Source organism: Podarcis gaigeae, assembly GCF_964106915.1.
Source record: "Podarcis gaigeae genome assembly, chromosome: 1".
Classification (NCBI taxonomy): Eukaryota; Metazoa; Chordata; class Lepidosauria; order Squamata; family Lacertidae; genus Podarcis; species Podarcis gaigeae.
Genome location: NC_139678.1, coordinates 123,697,480 through 123,721,166, shown reverse-complemented (window position 1 = coordinate 123,721,166; position 23,687 = coordinate 123,697,480). Strand labels below are relative to the sequence as shown.

General features: G+C 43.0%; 1 protein-coding gene across 6 annotated transcripts in view; it reads left to right on the top strand.

Moving 5' to 3' along the window:
• Positions 1 to 23,687, top strand: part of MYO1B (myosin IB) — a 155,173-nt gene that overhangs the window by 46,695 nt on the left and 84,791 nt on the right. For all 6 annotated transcript variants that reach the window (XM_083705425.1, XM_083705428.1, XM_083705427.1 and 3 more), the window contains exon 3: positions 15,449 to 15,564. In XM_083705425.1, coding sequence (XP_083561551.1) covers positions 15,449 to 15,564 — 116 coding nt within the window. The remainder of the gene's footprint in view (positions 1 to 15,448; positions 15,565 to 23,687) is intronic.

Genomic DNA, 23,687 nt, shown 5'->3' with positions numbered 1-23,687 from the left:
TATAAACAAGGTTGTTTAAAGAAAAGCAGGATTTCACATGCTCCAGGCTACAGAAAGCCTCATGGGGATTGTCTCTTCATATCAAGGGCATGTGAGAGCCTGCTTCACTTATATTTATTTTTTAAAAACCTAGCAAGCACTGTGTAAGGGTCCAGACTTCTGTTACTTTTCTGCTATTGCCTTAGGATTCTCAGTGTCTGTACTGAAAGCTAGTCAGATGAGGGTTTTAGATATACATAGGTAGCCGTGTTGGTCTGCCATAGTCGAAACAAAATAAAAAAATTCCTTCTAGTAGCACTTTAGAGACCAACTAAGTTTGTTATTGGTATGAGCTTTCATATGCATTCAGATACACGAAAGCTCACACCAGTAACAAACTTAGTTGGTCTCTAAGGTGCTACTGGAAGGAATTTTTTAATTTTGTTTTGAGATCATTTTTTTTCCTAAAAATTGCTTGCGAAGTTTAAGAAAAGCAAAGTGTGTGTGTGTCTGTAATTTAGCCCTGCATTTGTCTGTTAGAGATAAAATGGGATCAATTGTTTTTTCTTTCTTTAAAAGTTCACAAAAGCTATAGACTTTGGTTAACTATTGCCACCCTCGACGTTCAGATGTAGAACTTAGTTTTAGTGTCACCTCACACCATTTTGGGTTGGCAGTTTGAATCCCCGCTATGGGGTGAGCTCCCGTTGCTCGGTCCCAGCTCCTGCCAACCTAGCAGTTTGAAAGCATGAAGTGCAAGTAGATAAATAGGTACCGCTCCGGCGGGAAGGTAAACGGCGTTTCTGTGCGCTGCTCTGGTTCGCCAGAAGCAGCTTAGTCATGCTGGCCACATGACCCGGAAGCTGTACGCCGGCTCCCTCGGCCAATAAAGCAAGATGAGCGCCGCAACCCCAGAGTCATCTGCGACTGGACCTAATGGTCAGGGGTCCCTTTACCTCTCAAGGTGCATAGCTAAAGATGCTGCAATTGAATGTGGTAAATGCATCTCAGAGGACTGGAATTGGCTGAGGCTCCAGACTGATTGACACTTGCAGCATGTGAAATTTATTTTTATTTATATCCCTGCACATCCTCCCAAATGGCCCTTTAGGTGGATTTGGCTGTTAAACCTACTGCCTTGAACAACTTTCAGGTACAAAGGTGAGATGCCTGGTTTTGCCTGTTAGTTTCTACTCTTTATTTTTGACTCTGTTCCTTCTGGATAGCCAGGTGGTTGTCAAACATACGAGGGAGGAAATGATGACCTGCTACCGCGGCGAAATTAGTTGCAGTCTTTGCTTTGGTGCAATTTACTTAGAGACATTTGCCTTCCGGGTGGTAATGCCTATTAACTTAAAACTGAGCTGTTTGGTCCGGTGTCAGATTAAAAAATACTTTCTTTTTTTTTATAATAATTTTTTATTGTTTTTACAAAACAAAAAAAAAGACAGGGAACAAGGGTATAGGAAAAACAAACAAATCACAAACAAATACATAAAACATGACTTCCCCATACCTCCCCTTCTCTGCATCATTATTTTATAATGTGTCAGCAACCCTTCAGTCAATTTCTTTATATATTCTCATTAAGTTTCCCCCTTTAATTTACGATTTACAGCTGTAGTTCTTTGTTTCTAGCCTTCTCGACATCTTAACCGTCCAATATTTTACAGTAGTTCTTATGGTATACTTTAAATTTTCTCCAATCTTCCTCCACCGCCTCCTTCCTCTGGTCACGGATTCTGCCGGTCATCTCTGCCAATCCCATATATTCGATCACCTTCGTCTGCCATTCCTCCAGAGTGGGTAGTTCTTGCATCTTCCAATACTTTGCTAAAAGAATTCTTGCTGCCGTGGTTGCATACATAAAGAAAGTCTTATCCTTCTTCGGTACCAATTGGCCCACCATGCCCAGAAGAAAAGCCTCTGGTTTCTTTGAAAACGTCCATTTAAGGACTTTCTTAATTTCATTATAGATCATTTCCCAGTAGGCCTTAATTTTTGGGCAGGTCCACCAAAGGTGATAGAAGGTTCCTTCAGCTTCCTTACATTTCCAACATTTGTTATTGGGCAAATGATAAATCTTAGCAAGCTTGACTGGAGTCATGTACCACCTGTAAATCATTTTCATAATATTTTCTTTCAAAGCAGTACATGCCGTGAATTTCAAACCGGTGGTCCATAACTGTTCCCAGTCAGCAAACATAATGTCATGACCAACATCTTGTGCCCATTTAATCATAGCTGATTTTACCGTTTCATCCTGTACATTCCATTTCAGCAGCAGGTTATACATTCTAGATAAGTTTTTTGTATTGGGTTCTAACAGTTCCGTTTCTAGCTTTGACTTTTCACTCTGGAATCCTACTTTCCTGTCCAGCTTAAACACTTCATTTATTTGGTGGTAATGTAGCCAATCTCTAACTCTATGTTTTAATTTTTCATAGCTCTTTAATTTAAACTTTTCTCCATCCTTTTCTAAAATTTCATCATATTTTAACCAATTTGAGTCCATGTTAAGTTTTTTAACTGCTTTTGCTTCCATTGGTGATAACCATCTGGGGGTTTTATTTTCCATTAAATCTTTGTACCTGATCCAGACATTATACAATGCCTTCCGTACCATATGGTTTTTAAAACTCTTATGCACTTTCACCTTGTCATACCAAAGATACGCATGCCAGCCGAGGTTATTATCATAACCTTCTAGATCTAAGATGTCTGTGTCCTCAAGAAGTAGCCATTGTTTTAACCAGCAGAAAGCTGCTGCCTCATAGTAGAGCCTCAAGTCCGGCAGGGCAAACCCCCCTCTATCTTTTACGTCTGTTAAGATCTTAAACTTAATTCTGGGCTTTTTGCCCTGCCAGACAAATTTAGATATATCTTTTTGCCACCTCTTGAAACACTCCATCTTGTCCAGAATTTGTAAAGTCTGAAACAAGAATAACACTCTCGGCAGTACATTCATTTTGATAACAGCTATACGGCCTAACAAGGAAAGTTCAGATTAAAAAATACTTTCAAGCAGGTATGAAAATCCTAGGCATCATATCTTGGCCAAAAAAAAGAGAGATGATGGGGGCAGCCAACATATCTGATTATTTTCACTTAAAACAATTGGTAGGACCAATGAGATTGAAGTAAACACTTTCTTCTTAGATTTGCCTTTGATTGTCTGTGTAAAGAAGGTCGCTTTTTCACTGAGGCACCAGGTCATGTTCTTGTTACCGGTGTTGCTCTGTTGCTTTTTTTATTTTCCAAGTAATGCTAAGAATGTCGTTTGTGCTCCCAATCGTTCTATCGCTATGTAAATTTTGCTGCCCTCGCTGCTTTCCCTCCTTACTGAACCCGTTTCCCTGCCCTCTGGAGCATGTTGTACCTCTTGTTAAATGCGCTCTACTTCATTGTAAAGCAAACCTCAGCCCTGAAACCTCACATCCTGAAATCTGAAACTTTGCTTGGCCTGACGGATTAAGGAAGGCAAAGACTGCTGTTGGATTCACAAGAATTTTGAACCTGATACATAGTTAAATGCGCAGAAGGATCCGTGGTGGTTCTGTTCTAGTGAGGGAGCATTCAAGTACATACACAAACTGTTGCCTTCCTCAAGGTGCAAGTTTTCCCTTTTCTAAAACACTTTGTGCATGTGGGGCTGTGGATAAGGGGCACGGTTCTTTAGTGAATATAAGGCAGTGAGGAAAGCTACAGAGAAATCAAGTGTATCTTCAAAGGTATATGTTAGCCACTCTTCTTCCCCTCTCCCTCACCCACAATCAGGCTGCTTTTCAGTCTCCCCAGGGCTTTAAAATGCAATTTAGGGGGAAAGGGTTGTCATGTGAGATGCCGAAAATGTACTCTTTTAAAGCGAAGGAACTTCAAAGGGAGACTGCTGAAATACACCAGGAATTTCAAGGCTATCGTAATTGCAAGACAAAGAATTTTTCCACACATTTTATGCGATAGGTGACCTACCAACATTACTGGGTAATGAGAAATGATGACCGTGCTTTTCTGCATTTCATTTGCTCCATACCTCATGTCTCACGCACACCCTTCCCACCAAACCTTCACACACACACACACACACCAACAACAACAAATCCGTTTATTGTGAGGACCATGCCTATGCACAAAGATCAACACTACAGTAGTTAAAAATATTAAAATTCATTACATACTATGCCAACAAAACCTTCTTCCCACAAGAAAGAAAAGGAGGGAAAACAAGCAGCGAGTTAAACAGACGGTGAAGGGGTCTTTACATTGTCGTCTATAAATCTTTCCCTGGCTTTCATGGCCTTCATCACAAAGACCGCTACCACATGGGTAATGCGTGGGTTTGCATCAACTAACAAAATTTTTACTCTATCTTCAGGACTGGTTATAGAGTTGGGTATAATTTGCAGCAATGCGTCTCTAAAGCCCGAGTAAATGGGGCAATAGAGGAAGTAATGTGTAAGATCCTCTTTAATTTTCATAGAGCAAGGACATAAACGATGTTCAACTGGGGTTTTTGTGTATCTGCCGGACAGATAAGCAGTTGGCAATGTTTGAAACCGTGCCATAGTGAAAGCTCTCCGAAGGATGGGATCGGTGATATCCACCAAGTAGTTGGCACAGATTTTGAATGCTTTTACTCGGGGGAACCAGTAGGAAAACCCTGAGTTTTTTATCTTGGTGGAGTCCAAAAAGGCGTCTTTTTCAAAGATCCATTCCCGAACTTTATCAGGGCTCCACAATTTGAGAGTATTAAACTCAGGTAGGTTGTATCTGGATAGAATGTCTAATAGGCTTTTATGCCAAGTGGTATTATGTTGTAATGATACAAAGGCTTGTTTAGCCAATAGGGTGTTCGGGGCATCTATGAGGTTGATGAAAAAACGCAAGAATCTTAGGTGGGCCCTAGCAGACACAGAAGGTAATCCTACTTCCACTCTTAGGAGAGCTGCCGGAGTACTCTGAGGGAGGCCTAGAATTCTTCTGAGATAAAAATTTTGGAAGATTTCAAGACACACACACACACACACACACACACACAGTAGAGTTGGAAAGTACCGCAAGGGTCATGTAGTCCAACCCCCTTCTTGCCCAACATGGGGTTCAGACCCACGACCCTGAGGTTAAGAACCTCATGTTCTACTGACTGAGCCATCCCAGCAGTAGAATATCTTCTGCAGAATTGTAGAGTTTGAGGGCTATCTAGTTCAGTAATCTGCAAAGCAGGGAACTCAGCTAAAGCATCCATGACAGATGGCCATCCAACTTGCTCAGCAACCTCCAAGTAAGGAGAGTCCACAACCTCCCTGGGAGACTGTTCCACTCTCAAACAGCTCTTACTGTCAGAAAGTTTTTCATGATATTGAGTCGGACTTTCCTTTCTCGGTCATTGGTTCAAGTCCTACCTTCCAGAACAGGAGAAAACATCTTGCTCCATTTTCCATGTGACAGCCCTTGAGATACCTGAGCCTCAGATTTGAGATCTTGGAACCAGCACCTCTCATTTAGAGTCTTCATGATTCATTTCTTAAATAAAAAAACTTGGGGAAGATCAAGAAGTGGTCTAGCAGTTCTGTCCGCACCAGGGATTCAGCATGTGCTGGGGGCAGGAAGCGCAGAGGAAAGAGAATAGTTGTTACTGGCACCAAGGTAGAAACGGAGAGCAGCTGTGAGTCTCAAGGTAAACTACCTTGAGTGGTAACCGTAGAATGAGTCACAGGCAAAATTGTTCTTAATTTTCTTTACACGAAAGGTAGGCTGTCTATCCCGTAAGTGCTGGGTTGCATAAATCACATGTACCTGTCTACCTTTGCCAGTTTAGATTCTGTATTCTGCCCTTGAAACCGCTTGGCCATTCAGTTGGCCATGATTCCTGTGTTAATGAAAGTATCTACTCCTCCCGATAGAATCAATAATTATGCAATGCAGAATTACATTCTCTCCCTTTTTGGCCCGAGGAATAGAGTTAATGCATTTTTGTATTTATGATTTCCTGGAATAAAAGAGGGGTGGGCACTCCCCCTCCTGCCTCTTCTTGTCAGTCTTCATTGGCCAAGTAAATTTTCTTTCAGGTCTATTGATCCAGTGCAGCGAGTTCTTTAAGAGCAGGGAAGAGTGCCATCTCTTCTCTTCCACCCCACCCTCTCAGCCGCTGCCTCGCCATTTACTGCCTTTGACTTGAATCCAAGAACTGGCATGCTGCCTTCAACTAAGGAGGGGAGAGATGAATAGGTGTGTAAAACAGCTCTCTTTTAGAAGGTGCAATGAAATGTGCTATGGCTGTGTCTGATTTTCAGCCCATTAACAGATCTGCAAGCTGTAGTGTCTAGATCAGGGGTGGGGAATTGGTGGTTCCCCAGATCTTGCACTGCAATTTGCATCATTCCTGACAATTGGACATCCTGGCTGGGGAACATGGAATATAGGGCGAGATTCAGCAAAGTTGTTGCATGCGCAGAATAAGGTCCACAACAGGATTCCCACCACTCTTCTCCTCTTGGGCGCCCTAAATCTGCTCTGGAGGCTTTGGAAAATCCCAGAACATGCTTAGGGAGGCACAGGGGAAAGAGAAAGGAAAAAGTCCGGCTATGTAAGTGGACTTCATTCATTGCCCACATCCCCCACTTAGTGCAACAATGAATTCCTCCCATAGAGTCCAATAGCATCTGGAGGGCATCAGATGCTACGAATCAACTAGTTGGTGGATTGGACTGCCTTAGTGTTGCAAATACTCTTGATTGTCCTCAACTCTTAGTGCTACCAGATTTATTAAAAGGCCTTTTGATATATTACAGTTTAATTTCAGTATCTGACTTCTGTGCTTGTGGCTGTTGTAAATGGCAGCAGTTATTATTAAAAGGATTTCTATACAGTGGTACTTCGGGTTACATACGCTTCAGGTTACATACGCTTCAGGTTACAGACTCCGCTAACCCAGAAATAGTACCTTGGGTTAAGAACTTTGCTTCAGGATGAGAACAGAAATCGTGCAGCAGCGGCACAGCGGCAGCAGGAGGCCCCATTAGCTAAAGTGGTGCTTTAGGTTAAGAACAGTTTCAGGTTAAGTACAGACCTCCGGAACATATTAAGTACTTAACCTGAGGTACCACTGCACTGCTTTTCATTTGGAGAAGAAATGCCATGCGATTTTGCAAACACATAAAAGCCAACAGGAAAGCAATAAGCAAAACCAAAATGTGGGATAGCTCAGTGGGTAGAACATGATTCTCTTAATCTGAGGGTCATGGGTTTGAGCCCCACGTTAGGCAAAAAATTCCTGTATTGCAGGGTGTGTGTGGATGAGATGAGCCTTGTAGTCCCTTAAAAGTAAAGGTAAAGGGACCCCTGACCATTAGGTCCAGTCGTGGACGACTCTGGGGTTACGGCACTCATCTCGCTTTATTGGCCGAGGGAGCCGGCGTACAGCTTCTGAGTCATGTGGCCAGCATGACTAAGCCACTTCTGGCGAACCAGAGCAGCACACGGAAACGCCATTTACCTTCCCCCCGGAGCGGTACCTATTTATCTACTTGCACTTTGACGTGCTTTCGAACTGCTAGGTTGGCAGGAGCTGGGACAGAGCAACGGGAGCTCACCCCATCACAGGGATTCGAACTGCTGACCTTCTGATTGGCAAGTCCTAGGCTCTGTGGTTTAAGCCACAGCGCCACCCACGTCCCTGTAGCAACTCTACCATTCTATGATTCCAATATGGGATACCTGTAAAGTAGTAATATAGGGAGAGCTGATAAAGAAGACAGCTTATATAAGAAAGAAAAGGAAACAAGGAATATATTTATTAGAACAACAAATAAGAGAACTTGAGAGAGAAAATTTAGAAACTTGTGCTTCAGAAATCTGTAAACAATTACTCCTGGCTTGAAAACAATAACTGAAAAAAGGCAAATATGTGGCAAGACCATTGAGATTAAAAACAAAAACAAAAAAACCCGAACAAGTAAAAAGATATTTGAGAAACAGAACAAAGCTGATAAACTTCTGCCCCATATGTTGAAGAAGCAAGAGATAAATAAATAGCCTTATAACACCCCCCCCCCATCGGACAAGAATGGGCTGTAACACCCAAACAGATTGTTATGGAATTTGAGAAATTTAATAGAACATAATATAAAATGGAGAGTCCTTTATCGACTGAGGTTAATAAATTCTTAAACTCTTTAAAATTGTCTAAACTAAAAGAAGAGGATGTAAGGAAATTGAATGCACCAGTTGAAATGGAAGAAGTAAAAGCTGCTCTAAAAGGACTTTCAGGAATCGAAGGTCTTGTACCATAACTTTATTTTATTTTTAAACAAAAATTCCTGACGGTGCAGCTTTGACACACTAACGTCTATGATTAATTCAATAAAAATGTCTAAAAACATGCCAAGAACCTGGGAGAATGCCAAAATAGTAGTTGTTCTTAAAGAAAACCTCTTAAAACTTCATTGTATAGTTCTTTGTCATTGTTCAATTACAATGTAAAGTTATGGACCCAAAGTACTAGCTAACCGTTTAAATAGAATAATTGAAAGAGAACAACCAGACTTTGTAAAAGACAGAAGAGTGACACAGTGTAATAAAAACAAATAAAAAGAACCAGGAACCTTTCTTTTTATGGATGCCGGAAAAGCTTTTGACCATATTGAATGTCTGTCTGTATTTTTTTATAATAATAATAATAATAATAATAATAATAATAATAATAATAATAATAAAATTTATTCATAGCCCACCCACCTGACTGGGTTTCCCCAGCCAGTCTGGGTGGCTTCCAACAGAATATTAAAAACACAATCAAACATTAAACATTAAAAACTTCTCTAAACAGGGCTGCCTTCAGATCTCTTCTAAAAGTCAGATGGGAAGGTGTTCTACAGGGCGGGCGCCACTACCGAGAAGGCCCTCTGCCTGGTTCCCTGTAACTTCACTTCTTGCAGTGAGGGAACCGCCAGAAGGCCCTTGGAGCTGGACCTCAGTGTCCGGGCTGAACGATGGGGTTGGAGGCGCAATTTTAGAAACTCAGATATATAAGCAAGGCACCAAATGGCCCATTAAACCTGGGTTATAGTCACCCCAATGGAACATCTGTTCACCAGTTGGTTAAACTAGATAACACTTGGGAACCCCTTCTAGCGCTACAGTTTTTCGATCCTATGATCTTAATTACATTGCTTGATTGTAGCTCTCTCTCTTATGACAATTCACTTGTCCCAGTGTGTGAGAAGGAAAAACATGCATGATGGAAATGGCATTAACTATGGACTAAGTCGGAGGTTATTAGACTGTGGTTGCCAATCTGGCTGCCCAGAAATCTCCACATATGCACAACTGGACCTGCACCAATCACAAAATGTCCCTGGTGCCTGGGGAATTTTGAACACTGAACCCATGAAGAGAGTTCCCCCTTCAAAATGCCTCTAGCTTATCCTTCCCAGATCCTGGAGCCTTGTAAGAAGGAGAAACAGTATCCACTCCTTCAGCTGCCTCTCTGCTCCAAATTGCAGCATCCTGAGACTGTTGATAATTTTGTTCAAGTCAGGGCTTTGTTACCCACATTTGCATATAATGTATAATTTGCCCCTGAGGTGATAGCTAGGTGTGGGTTAGAAGCTATGGTTAAATCCGTTATAGTTCAAAGCAAGAAGTATAAATGGAAGGTTTGTCATTTCGGTGTCTTTTTTGGAGGGTTAATTACATAACCAGGTTACAAATATTCCAGGGTGGGGAAGCAATAGCATTTTTAAAAATACTCTTCTTTTTTTTTTCCTAGCAAGGCTTACAAGCTCTGCTGAGCAGGTCATTTAGCCTCTAAACATAGGTACCAGGGCACACATGTATATTAAAGAACACTGGAAGGGACGTTGCGGGACAGTGAAGACTTTATAAAGACTATGTGCTCTTTGAGCAAAGGAAGGAAATGCTCCTAAATACTTATAGAACCAGGTTCTGAAATTAGTTACGTTTTTGTTCGTATAGTTTTTTTCAGGGCCGCTTTGCAGGACTTGGGTGTCCAGTTGCGGCCCCGAATTACAGACCTGAAGGATGTGCTTAGAACAAAATTGGCTCTTGATCAGGAGCCTACTGAATGTTGGACTCCCCTTCGATTATTTCGTGTGGCGTTGGAACATTTCGGGACTTGTTCTGTCTGAGGTGTTGGTGAATGTGGGATTCCTTTAATTTAGACTGAAGCCTTATCAGCAAAGTTTAAATGGGCTTATATTCTTTCCCCATCTCTTTGGTTTAATATTAGTGTTTCCAATTCTTTGCAAGCTAATGCCCAGGTTCTGGCACATACATAAAAGCCAGCACACACATCGAAAAGCCTGTTTATTGGATGCAATAAAAGTGCTTCTGCTGTGACTGTGGGCAATAACCACAGGGCTGTGCAAATGTCATTTTAAAGCATACTGTGGCAGCATGACATTTGGGTCACCGCTAATCAAATTTCTTCTCTTGCACCCTGGTTTCAAAGATTGGTTAAAGTGGGCTTGCCAATCTGTTCCCAGGGGAATCTGGTTAGTGTCTGGTGTTGCCCCTGCTTCAGCAATCTTGCTTTCTTCATGAGGTTTGGAGCTATCTTATCTTAGGATAATGATAGTCATGATAATGAATACTCTGTGGTGCAGCTAGGCCAAAATCAAGGGGTCTGCAGTCCAGGGGTCCCCTAATGACTATGTAGAGAGCAGCAGGAGGTGGAGACAGCGACAAACATGCCTCAGGTCTGTACCTGGCCCAGCACCAGCAAGCTGGGCTGCCGCTGGTCTACACAATATGCTTTCTTCCAATATACCTTGAAATCATTTTATAATTGGTGGTGGCCTGCCAGGTTGTAGATCTTCATTTTATTACTTTTATTTTACTGTTTTATTATCGTTTTCTACCACAAAATGGTTCTTATTTCCTGGTTTTAACACCAGGACAGCAGAAGCAAGTTCTCCTTTATTTCTGTAGTCATAATGGTGCTAGGATTTAAGTAGAGGTGGATTTAGGGCAGCATGGTCGATTCCTCCACACACAGCGCAGCAGCCAATAGGGTGCCTTCTTGCCTCCTTCCCAAAGCCTAGTAAGTGCTGCGCTTTGGGAAGGAGGTGTGAGGGCTCTGACAGGGTCATAGAGTCCTCCTGCCTTCTTCCCACAATAATAATATAATAATTTATAATAATAATAATAATTTATTATTTATACCCCGCCTATCCGGCTGAGTTTCCCCAGCCACTCTGGGCAGCTCCCAACAGATTAAAAACAGAATAAAACATTGAACATTGCAAACTTCAGGTGTCTTCTAAAAGTCAGATAGTTGTCTATTTCCTTGACATCTGATGGGAGGGCATTCCACAGGGCGGGTACCACTACCAAGAAAGTCCTCTGCCTGGTTCCCTGTAACTTTGCTTCTCGCAGTGAGGGAACTGCCAGAAGGCCTTCGGAAGTGGTCCTCAGTGTCTGGGCAGAATGATGTGGGTGGAGATGCACCTTCAGGTATACTGGGCCAAGGCCGTTTAGGGTTTTAAAGGTCAGCACCAACACTTTGAATTGTGCTCGGAAACGTGCTGGGAGCCAATTCGGGTCTTTCAGGACTGGTGTTATATGGTCTCGGCGGCCGCTCCCAGTCACCAGTCTGGCTGCTGCATTCTGGATTAGTAGTAGTTTCCGGGTCACCTTCAAAGGTAGCCCCACATAGAGCGCATTGCAGTAGTCCAAGCGGGAGATAACTAGAGTATGCACCACTCTGGCGAGACAGTCTGCGGGCAGGTAGGGTCTCAGCCTGCGTACCAGATGGAGCTGGTAGACAGCTGCCCTGGACACAGATTTTACCTGTGCCTCCATGGACAGCTGTCTGTCCAAAATGACTCCCAGGCTGCACACCTGGTCCTTCAGGGGCACAGTTACCCCATTCAGGACCAGGGAGTCCTCCACACTCGCCTGCCCCCCCAAAACAGTACTTCTGTCTTGTCAGGATTCAACCTCAATCTGTTAGCCGCCATCCATCCTCCAACCGCCTTCAGCTTGGTGAATGAGGATGGAGGGCTCTAGGATCTTGCCGGAGTCTCACACCTCCTCATCAAAGACCAGCAGCCTCCCTTACCCAGCTTTGCAAAGGTGGTGCAGGGGTTGGGGTGTTTGTGTGTGCCAAATTTTGACCTTTGCACAGGGTGCAATACTCAAGGTCCACTCCTGATTTATGTAGGATCACCATATTTCAAAAAGTAAAAACCCAGACACAAAATATGAGAATGTGCATGGACACTGCTTTGGGTACATGTTTTGCTCCAACATATCTGGATAGTAGCAGCAGTTGTAAAGCATGCAGTGGTGGAAGGATGGGCAGAAACGTCCATTGTGTTCTTCACAATTGAAGTAATAAGCATGGCCTGATGAGACCATTGAGTCAAAAATCGCCCAGCTGCACCACACCACTGTGTGTGCTACGGTGAATGGCTTTTTCTATCAGAGCTTTTAATGGGCTTTCGTTGCAGAAATTGTTTGAGCATGATCCAGGGCATTTTTCCATATTTTAGAATGTGTGAACTTTTTGAGATGAGAGCGTCTGGTAAGAAAGAACTAGTATTAATGAATAGGGGAGGCAGCATTTCTAGAAACTCTGAAATGATTGGTTGCTAAGGGACTCTGTTCCAGAGTTTTTACTGAGCATGCATGTATATGCTGTTCTGATTTTGGAAGAACACTTTGTGTGCTCTCACAAGGAAGATCCATGTAGTATTCATACTGCAAACCTCCAAAAAGGCCACTTCTGATTTTACTTCTGGGGCAGAGTAGCTACCATAATACAATTTCTTGCTATTTTCCTGTTTCTATTTTTCACCTCTTGCCAGTTCAAGGTGCCTTTAGACTGAGAGCAACCAAGAGTGTCCATTGGTACTTATTGCCTCCAGAGCAGAATAACATTCTATTTCAGGATAATATCTCTTTTCGCATCTTTGGGTCATTGCCTTACAAGCCCTTGTGGGCCCAGTTCATTATTGTATTATGTCACACAGTGATGGGATGAGTGGGAACTGGATCTGTCTACCTGCTGGTTTGTGTTTGTTTTGGATCTCAGCGGCTCAAATAATGAGCAGGTCCATGGCTTTGCAATGGTTTTATTGGTGGGGACACAGGTGGCGCTGGGGGTTAAAGCCTCAGTGCCTAGGACTTCCCGATCGAAAGGTCAGCGGTTCAAATCCCTGCGGCGAGGTGCGCTCCCGCTGCTCGGTCCCAGTGCCTGCCAACCTAGCAGTTCGAAAGCACCTCCGGGTGCAAGTAGATAAATAGGGACCGCTTACCAGAGGGAAGGTAAACGGCGTTTCCGTGTGCGGCTCTGGCTCGCCAGATGCAGCTTTGTCACGCTGCCCACGTGACCCGGAAGTGTCTCCGGACAGCACTGGCCCCTGGCCTCTTAAGTGAGATGGGCGCACAACCCCAGAGTCTGTCAAGACTGCCAGGGTACCTTTACCTTTACCTTAACACATGTTAGAACTTGTGTAACATGGCAACAGCCAGATTCCATCCATCAGTCTTAGCGAAGTGTGTGTGTGTGTGTGTGTATGTGAGTGTGTGTGTGTGTGAGTGTGTGTGTGTGTGTGAGTGTGTGTGTGTGTGTGTGTGTGTGTGTATGTGTGTGTGTCAACTATTAATGCCCAGATAAGCCAAATTGTGGTCCAGGCTTACACAAACTTCTGTGGCAAAGCAGAGAGAGAGGAATTCAGATCAATGTCTTCCTGTGCTTTGATCACGAGACCAGTCCTTTGGGGCTGCAGTTCCAAAATAGTAGCAGTATAAGAACTTGCAGCAAGCCGTAGATATTCTAATCCCTTCGATGCTGTGGCATTTTCTTCCCCCTACCCATAGGAGTTCTGTTTTCATCGCTGGAATGCAATTGCACTCATTCCATGCTCAAGGAATTAAGTCATTTATATCTGGACTTGTTTATACTGGAGTCCTGATGGGAAGGAGGGTTTTGTGTGGGAAAATTCTCTTTCCCTGGCGTTCCGCACCCCCCCACCTCTTCCCATTGCTGGGACTGTAACACAGTTAACTTTGGAGTGAATCTGTAGGTGACTAAATTAGTGCAAAGAGTTCTTTCTGAGTCGTACCGAACCCAAAGCAGTGACTTCTTGACGTACTTCAGCTTCAACAAGAGAACATGAATGTGCCCCTGACTAGGCGTCGTTCTTTGACCTCTTGAATAAAATGGGTTATTTTAGGATGTGGAACACACTGGTGAAAAGCTGGTTCCTCACTCTCAGAATATCAGAACAGCTTACAAAAAAGAAAAATAGCACCCCCAGTTTTCCTCAGACGACAGCCTTTTGTATCTTGCTTAATTTCCCCTTAAGTTGCCTGAAGAAGATTCCAACCCGCCCCGCCAAAGAATTTGAGTTCAAATATGCAATGCTTTTGTGCAGTAGTTGTTTGAGAATTCCCCCCCTCAGTTTCTTGAGACCTTTGCTGATTATATGGTATCAAATCACAGTTCATCTGTCTTCACTTCCAGCTGTATTTTCCTCTTGCCATTCAGTAATGAGAGATGAAGTCATTCTGCTTTTTGAGCATTTGTAAAATACGAACGTGACGTTTTGCCAAAACGCTCTTCAATATTACTAAATATGAAGGGCTCCCCACCCCCCTTGGGGATTTACATCCTTTTAAATGGAGCAACAGAGCCTTTAGGGTAGGTTATAGCATAATGCTTCTCACTTTGTAAAGTATGCACAGGCCTAAACAAATCCAAAAACATTATTCACAGAATCACAGATTTATAGAGTTGGAAGGGACCATAGGGGGGCCATCTAATCCAACCCCCTGCAATGCCTGATTATTTCACCCAGCATATGACTCCAACCTACGACCCTGATATTACAGTGGTGCCCCGCAAGACGAATGCCTCGCAAGACGGAAAGGTTTTCCGTTTTTCGAGGCGCTTCGCAAGACGAATTTCCCTATGGGCTTGCTTCGCAAGACGAAAATGTCTTGCGAGTCTTCCGAGTTTTTTCCCCTTTCCCCCCCTTTTTCTAAGCCGCTAAGCCTTTAATAGCCGCTAAGCCTTTAATAGCCGCTAAGCCGCTAATAGCGCTAAGCCGCTAAGCCGCTAATAGGGGTGCTTCGCAAGACGTAAAAACCGCAAGACGAAGAGACTCGCGGAATGAATTAATTTCGTCTTGCAAGGCACCACTGTAAGAGTGTTATCCTCTACTGACTTGCTGGTTTTGTGTTCTTAAAGGCAAAATAATATTTCATGATGAATTCATCAAGTTAATCCTGTATTTCACTTTACTTTTTAGAATTAAAGCTGGGTGGTTGTTTTTTAATTTGGCCAGTTTTGAAATTTCCTTCGTATTTGGGGAGTTCAGGTGATAATTGTTCCAATGCAAATGATAAGGTAGAGAGAGGTAAGCATTCCTTAACGTGTTTTGTAAGTTAAATTGTCACATCAGCTGTTAAAACTCCACTCTGCATTCTTTCTTTTTGGCAGACTTACATCGGTAGTGTGGTGATATCGATAAATCCATACAGATTGCTCCCTATTTATTCCCCAGAAAAAGTGGAAGAATACAGAAACAGAAACTTCTATGAACTCAGACCTCACATGTAAGTATATAAAAAGTTTCAGGTTCTTCGTCTTCTTCAAGAAATGCAGTTTATAGATGGGAACAGCTGTTTCCTGCAAGTCACAGAATGTGTTTGATCCATCGTGCCTTTGATTAGCTCTAAGTTTAATCGCAGAATTTTTTGTTCCGAGGGAAGAAATCTGGATATTTTGTTCACTGATTGTGATAGACATTGGTCTTACAGATGACGCTGCTTTCTACTTACATCCTAGGCCAGAATTAGATGACACAGCAGATGCCTGGTGGCCACTGTGTTTTGCGCTCTCTCCTACTCTTCCTGCCTTCAGTAACTAGACCTGACTGGGAGACAGGGAGGGAGAGGAAGTGGCTGGAGGAGTATTTGCAAATGAATGGATGGACATGGAAAAGTTGAAAGGTTAACCTTGCAAGGCAAGCTGGGTTAGGACTACCTGCTTGCTGAAATGGTAGACATGTCGCATATAATGTTAAGTCAAGCCTCCACGTTCCTCCCCTGGTCCTCCTGCTGTTGCCATGCTAATTCTGGCTAAGCTGTGGTCTGGCTTAGCACTACCTCTGAATCTCCACGAATCATGTGCTGGGAGCCAAGAACAAATCTTGGTTGAAACTCGTGGCTTATCAGGAATGAGACAAACTATGAGCCCAACTTTGGAGGTCAAATGCGAAGCCAGACCGTGACTTAGCCCTGGGAGGCATGTCATCAGCAGGATTGGGGAAGGAGGGCTGCAACCACAATCTTCAGTTTTATTATTTGTGCTAAGCCGCGGTTTACAAATGGAGATTCCTAACTCAGTTTGTTTTGTAATGTTAACTGGGTCAAAGTGCATTTCTTCCTTTGGCCAGGGATGTGGGCCCTCTGTCCTTCATCACTCCCTTCTTTTCCTTCTTCCTGTCACAATTTTAGTTGCACTTTCTGTTTCTAAAAAACTTCCCTGTCACCTCGCTTTTGCCCTTGCTCTGTATCAAGAAAGTTCCGTGATTAAATGTTCTGATCTCTCTGCAAACTGAAACCTTGCGAATTGAGATTGGGTATATGTAATTCCAAATTGAGAATAGGGCTTTGCATATATATCCCTGCTTTTTCAACAAGGGGCACATGGTTCACCCTCCTCCTCAGTTAATCCCTACAACGACCCTGTGAGGTAGGCTAAGAGGCTGTGACTGACCTGAGATCACTTGAGCTACATGACTGAGTGGGGATTTGAATCCTGATCTCCCAGGTCCTAGTCCGACACTCTACTACTGCACCACACTGAATTCCTAGAGTACTTCTGCTATGGGGGCAGCTATATAAATTAAGTGTTTGATGTTTTGATGTGTTGAGGGTTTTTTCTTTAAAAATGAAGCTGTATAGAAATGATGATGATGATGACGATGATGATAAATTCCATGGCAAAAAAAGGCGTCTAGACCTTCCATTGTTGCTACTGTAGCCTAGACTTAAGGTGCCATTTGGCCATTACCGTATTTTTCGCTCTATAAGACGCACCCAGACCACAAGACGCACCTAGTTTTTGGAGGAGGAAAACAAGAAAAAAAAAAATTCTGAATCTCAGAAGCCAGAACAGCAAGAGGGATTGCTGCGCAGTGAAAGCAGCGATCCCTCTTGCTTTCCTGGCTTCTGTCATAGCTGTGCAGCCTGCATTCGCTCCATAAGACGCACACACATTTCCCCTTACTTTTTAGGAGGGAAAAAGTGAGTCTTATAGAGCAAAAAATACGGTAGCTTATGCCTCTGAATTTCTAACTGCTCCCAATTCCCTCAGCTGGGAGTTGGTGGGAGTTGCAGCTGAGGAACAACTCTGTTCTAAGATTTATTTGTACTCAGATTCTCAGTCTGGTCCTTTTTGGAAGAAATGGGGGATTTGTTCTTTATCCATCACCCCACTCCTTTTGTTGCTTTTGCCTTCTCAGAAAACCATTGAAATTGTTTAGTTCTGTGTGACAGGAGAGGATGCCTGGTATAGGAATAATCATGGCAATAGCCTGGGCCATCTGTGCATTCTAGGCACTCCCCAGTGTGTCAACAGCATCTGCAGATGTATCACTAGGAAAATCCCCAAGAGATAACAGGAATCTGTGTTTGCCAAGGAGGCCATGTCTACCAAGCGGATAAGTATTGGCATTCAATGTCAAAGCTCTGCATGGAAGTCTCAAGCGCCACCTCTGAGACCAACTTAAATACTGCTGCGATTTTGCCGGAGGGCAAAGAAAAAGCCTTTGCTGGTGTGCTTTGTGTGGTTCTGGCCCACTTCTGCCCGATCTCACTTTGAGCAGCGAGGGAAGAATGTGCTGAGGAAGCAGGAAGGCAAATGTCAGGCTAAGAGGTCATGGGATGTGCAGTTCTGTATCACTGGAGAACAAATTAAAGACAGACATCAGGAAAACAAAATCTTAAATAACAGTTCCTTCCAACTTAAGTTGATTCCCTCTTATCTGGTATTCATGTGCCGCTTATTAGTACATATGCATACCCGCCAACATTTATCTGATGAAAATAGGGACATCCTATTAATAATAATAATAATAATAATAATAATAATAATAATAATAATATAATACCCCCACCCATCTGACTGGGTTGCCCCAGCCACTCTGGGCACCTTCCAACATAATAAGAACATTGCTGTTGTTTAGTCGTTTAGTCGTGTCTGACTCTTTGTGACCCCATGGACCAGAGCACGCCAGGCACTCCTGTCTTCCACTGCTTCCTGCAGTTTGGTCAAACTCATGCTGGTAGCTTTGAGAACACTGTCCAACCATCTTGTCCCCTTCTCCTTGTGCCCTCCATCTTTCCCAACAGCAGGGTCTTTTCCAGGGAGTCTTCTCTTCTCATGAGGTGGCCAAAGTATTGGAGCCTCAGCTTCAGGATCTGTCCTTCCAGTGAGCACTCAGGGCTGATTTCCTTCAGAATGGAGAGGTTTGATCTTCTTGCAGTCCATGGGACTCTCAAGAGTCTCCTCCAGCACCATAATTCAAAAGCATCAATTCTTCGGCAATCAGTCTTCTTTATGGTCCAGCTCTCACTATAAGAACATTATAAAACATTAAACATTTAAAAGCTTCCCCATACAAGCCTGGCTTCAGGTGTCTTCTAAAGGTTGTACAGTGGTACCTCAGGTTACATACGCTTCAGGTTACCCAGAAATATTACCTCAGGTTAAGAACTTTGGTTCAGGATGAGAACAGAAATCATGCAGCGGCGGCATTGCAGCAGCAGGAGGCCCATTAGCTAAAGTGTTGCTTCAGGTTAAGAACAGTTTCAGGTTAAGAACATACCTGCAGAACGAATTAAGTACTTAACCCGAGGTACCACTGTATAGTTACTTATCTCCCTGGCATCTGTTGTGAGGGTATTCCCTATACAGGGCTGCCTTCAGGTTCTATAGATACTTATCTCCTTGCCTCAGGGGTCACATAACTCCATACTCAGCAACGAAAAATAGGAACGTCCTAAGGATAGCTCAGCTGGCAGAGCATGAGACTCTTCATCTCAGGGTCGTGGGTTCAAGACTCACATTGGGGAAAAGATTCCTGCATTGCAGGGGTTGGACTAAATGACCCTATAGTCTCTTCCAACTCTACAATTCTATGATTAGGAGATTTGAGGATCAAATCTGAAACTGGGACAGCTTCTACAAATGTGGGACTGTCCCTGGAAAATAGGGGCACTTGGAGGATCTGCATATGGCTTGAGTTGCATGCATAACAGATTAATAATAATAATAATAATAATAATAATAATAATTAATAAATAAATAAATAAATAAATAAATAATAATATTTTTTATTTATACCCCGCCCTCCCCAACCAAGACCGGGCTCAGGGCGGCTAACAACCAATAATAAAAGCCAGTTGATTAAAATACAACTTAAAAAACAAGATTAAAATACAACATTAAAACATTAAAATGCCACCTCGTCACAGGAGGAGAAAGAAAAAAAGGAAGAGGGGGAGGGCATCAAATTGATTCTAAGCCAAAGGCCAGGCGGAACAACTCTGTCTTACAGGCCCTGCGGAAAGAAATCAGTTCCTGCAGGGCCCTGCTCTCATGAGACAGAGCGTTCCACCAGGCCGGAGCCAGTGTTGAGAAGGCCCTGGCTCTGGTTGAGGCTAATCTAACTTCCTTAGGGCCTGGGACCTCTAGGGTGTTGCTATTTATGGACCTTAAGGTCCTACGTGGGGCAAACCAGGAGATGCGGTCCCGTAGGTACGAGGATCCTAGGCAAGGTATATGTGGCAAGGTAGGGGAAATGTGTCTTATGAGGACAAGCAAGGCACTGTCTCTTTTTGTTAACATTTTAAAAGCCCTATTAGCTACTAAATTAACCACATTTCTGGGTGCAAATGGTGGGTGCCCCCACCCTGTACTTGGCTTCTAGATTAATAACAGATATTAGAGGCACTATTTAAATGTGTGTGTATATAAGCAAAATAAATAGTTGTTTATTGTGCCCCCTCCCCTCGGGGTGGCAGTTTTGGGGGGAGAAGAGAGAAACCTCCTAAGTTTCCTGTAGCAGTATAGCCAGCCATGTGGTTATATATGGCTCCTCTTGCAGCATTGTGCTTGAAAACTTGTTAATTACAGTTCCAGCCTAATTTTAAGTCTTACCAAGAATTGATACTTTTTAAAGCAATCAGGGTTCCAGTGAAACAAAAGTGAAAAGTAGACTCAGGCAAGGTAGGGCGGTCTCAAAAGGACACTGAGTGTCCTTTAACCTGATAATTATGTGCTGCTTAGCTTTCCTGGTTTCAGTATTGAACTGTTATTGAACAGTACACTGAGATGTTAGGCCTTTTTGGGGCAGATATAATTCATGCCACAACTCACGAGAAGAGAAGACTCCCTGGAAAAGACCCTGATGTTGGGAAAGATGGAGGGCACAAGTAGAAGGGGACGACAGAGGACGAGATGGCTGGACAGTGTTCTCGAAGCTACCAGCATGAGTTTGATCAAACTGCGGGAGGCAGTGGAAGACAGGAGTGCCTGGCGTGCTCTGGTCCATGGGGTCACGAAGAGTCGGACACGACTAAACGACTAAACAACAACATAATTCATGCATCTGAGCTGGATCCTTGCGGGAGCGGGGGGAGGGAGAAATCATATACCATATATTAAAAAATGGGGAAGAAAGCCTGGATGAATGGTTTAAAAATGTGTGCATAGCTATCTTTTTATAGAACTCCCCCCTATTTTGAATACATAATTCTCTCTGTGTGTGCTGTACGTTCACATCAATCCCTGTGGAACTGGGTGGTGGTTTGAAAGTGTCCAGAAGGCATGGAGAATTCTGCTAACTTTTTCTAAAAGGAAGTTGCATTTTTATTTTTTTATTTTTTTGCAGATTAATGTGTAGGGGGTTGTGGAATTCACTGTGCAGCTATGCCTTCCCTCGGGCCACTCAGATCTATGTGGATGTTAACAGTGCGATGATGCAGATACTTTTGCATTCTCCCTGGCTGTGTGGAATTCGCCAGACATGCCCTGCAGCAAACTTCACCCCGAACTCCCAGACCCCATGAAAATGGTTGGGGGTTTCATCATACCCCTTAAACATATTTTTCCTCCATAATCAAAGCACATACTTAATCTGTATGGAACTCTTAACAAGCACAACATAGCACAGTGCAGCAGAGTGATGCTAATTAAAAAAACAAACACATTAGTGAAAATAAAATATTTGGTCTTGAGGCCCAGGCTGCTGAGAAGAGCCACACCAAACTGGCACATTTTTAGGGAAAAGTTAAAGACGTCTCCATCCCTGTAGTGTAATGAAAATCATGGGCCCCAGGGCTTTGCAAGCTGCTTCTGGTAATTTGGCTCGGTCAAAGCAGCCTCTCTGTCTCCAGTATCAGCAAATAAAATAAAATAAATTGAGTACAGAACAAAGGACACGTATTCCTTCGTGTTCTTCAACCTTTTTGTGGATCACCTGAATGGAATTTATGGGTATCCCAGTAGTCTGTATGGCACAGTTTGAGAAACTTCTTACTTACAAGTCACTTCTGTCTTTTAGAAGGCAGACAAAAATATTCTGTTTGGGTAATCCCTTATGGCATCAGATGTGGGGTAGGTGAGGAACAGGTCAGAGGTTCCCCATGGCTGCTATAGTTTATACCATGGCTTAACACATCTCTCCCAAATGTCAGTTGTAGTTGTGACTTCACTCATTGGCTAAGAACACTTAAATATGTTAGTAGGCACATTTCTCATGAAAGAATTGGACATAGTGATGCTTGCACAGTTTGCCTCTTGAGTTCTTGAAGGACTTGAATCTCTTTTCTCTTTTTAATGAAAATTGGGAATTGGATACACCTAGTAGCATGGCTAGAATCAAGGTATAGGTAAAGGTAAAGGTACCCCTGACCATTAGGTCCAGTTGCGGACTCTGGGGGTGTGGCGCTCATCTTGCTCTATAGGCCAAGGGAGCCGGCGTTTGTCCGCAGACAGCTTCCGGGTCATGTGGCCAGCATGACAAGGCCACTTCTGGTGAACCAGAGCAGCGCATGGAAATGCCGTTTACCTTCCCGCTGGAGTGGTACCTATTTATTTACTTGCACTTTGATGTGCTTTCAAACTGCTAGGTGGGCAGGAGCTGGGACCAAACAACGGGAGCTCACCCCATCACGGGGATTTGAACCGCCGACCTTATGATCGGCAAGCCCTAGGCTCTGTGGTTTATACCACAGCGCCACCCGTGTCCCAGAATCAAGGTAAAACCTGGTGAATTAGGCAATATGGCAACCCTAGTGGATACCTAAATTAAATTTCAGTTGGCACTCCTATCCTAAGACCTCCTCTAAAATACTTTGCAGTGCTCACTTCTTTGTGAAATTCCTAATGTTCTTGTTCTTGTATGTCAGGATTATGAATCAGAAATAGTTAAAATTCTTTAACTAGAAAACTGTTTAGATTTCCTGTTACCAGCAAGATCTCTTATTGCTCAATGTTCATAGTGAACTACTGTCAGTCTTGCTTTGGTGACCAAGTTTATAAAGTAATGTTCATAAAGTGAGCATTTGGCGAGAGAACTGCTAACTTCAGTATTCCACCATATTGTATATGTGTATTTTCTTAATGAAACTTCTTTGTGTCTGGAGTATTTAATGGCCTGTAATTTTTTTTTAGGAGATGGCATGCGCTTCTGCTCTTGATTCTACGCATAGATATATTTTTAATTAATTGGTTCTGTAGGATTAGAATTGTGTTGAGAGCTACATTTTGTTTATGTAATGGGAAGTGGTTTTGCAAATTGGTTCTACCAGATTCCGACCGTAGCTTAATGATGTTGGGGCCTTTTCTCAGTGAGGAAAAGTAAAGCTGAAAAAACAATGCACTTGTAAACGTAAACACATCTGCACTCTTTGAGCACTGACACATGGACACTTCCATTGTAGACTACTGTGTGGCCTCGCAAGTACATTTAAAAAGAGAAAAGAAACACAGACAGTCATTAAAAGATACTAGGCTGCTCATGCTAGGATTGCCAACTATATATTTTAAAAATTGTGCCCAGTGCTTGGAGCCCTCTGGAAAAATGGATGAAATTAGTAGTATTTAATGCAGAGGGAGTCTGTTCACCTAAGGTGCACAATTTAAAAGCCGATGGGGAGGCCTCTCCCATCTTGCTCCTTGATTTCTGGCTACTGGCTTAGAAGCAAATCTAAACCACAACCGGGTCATTTCTATTTCTGGTTGGTTGGCAACCCTTGTCTCCTATATGACCAATGCCCTGAAAACCAAGACTTCTTCACTTAGTTGAGATCCTAACTTTCCACATGTAACTAGGGTGGTTAAACATTGAAGTGGATGTGCAATTCTATTACAGTGGTACCTTGGTTCTCAAACTTAATTCGTTCCTCAAGTCCGTTCCAAAACCAAAGCGTTCCAAAACCAAGGCACGCTTTCCCATAGAAAGTAATGCAAAACGATTAATCCGTTCCAGACTTTTAAAAACAACCCCTAAAACTGCAATTTAACATGAATTTTATGATCTAACGAGACCATAAAAGGAAAGCAATAAGCAATGTACTGCAGTCACACAATCAATCAATCAGTAGCTGAACTGGGTTCCACACAGCCACAAAAACAAAACAAAAAAGCTGCAAAAACAAAAACGCAA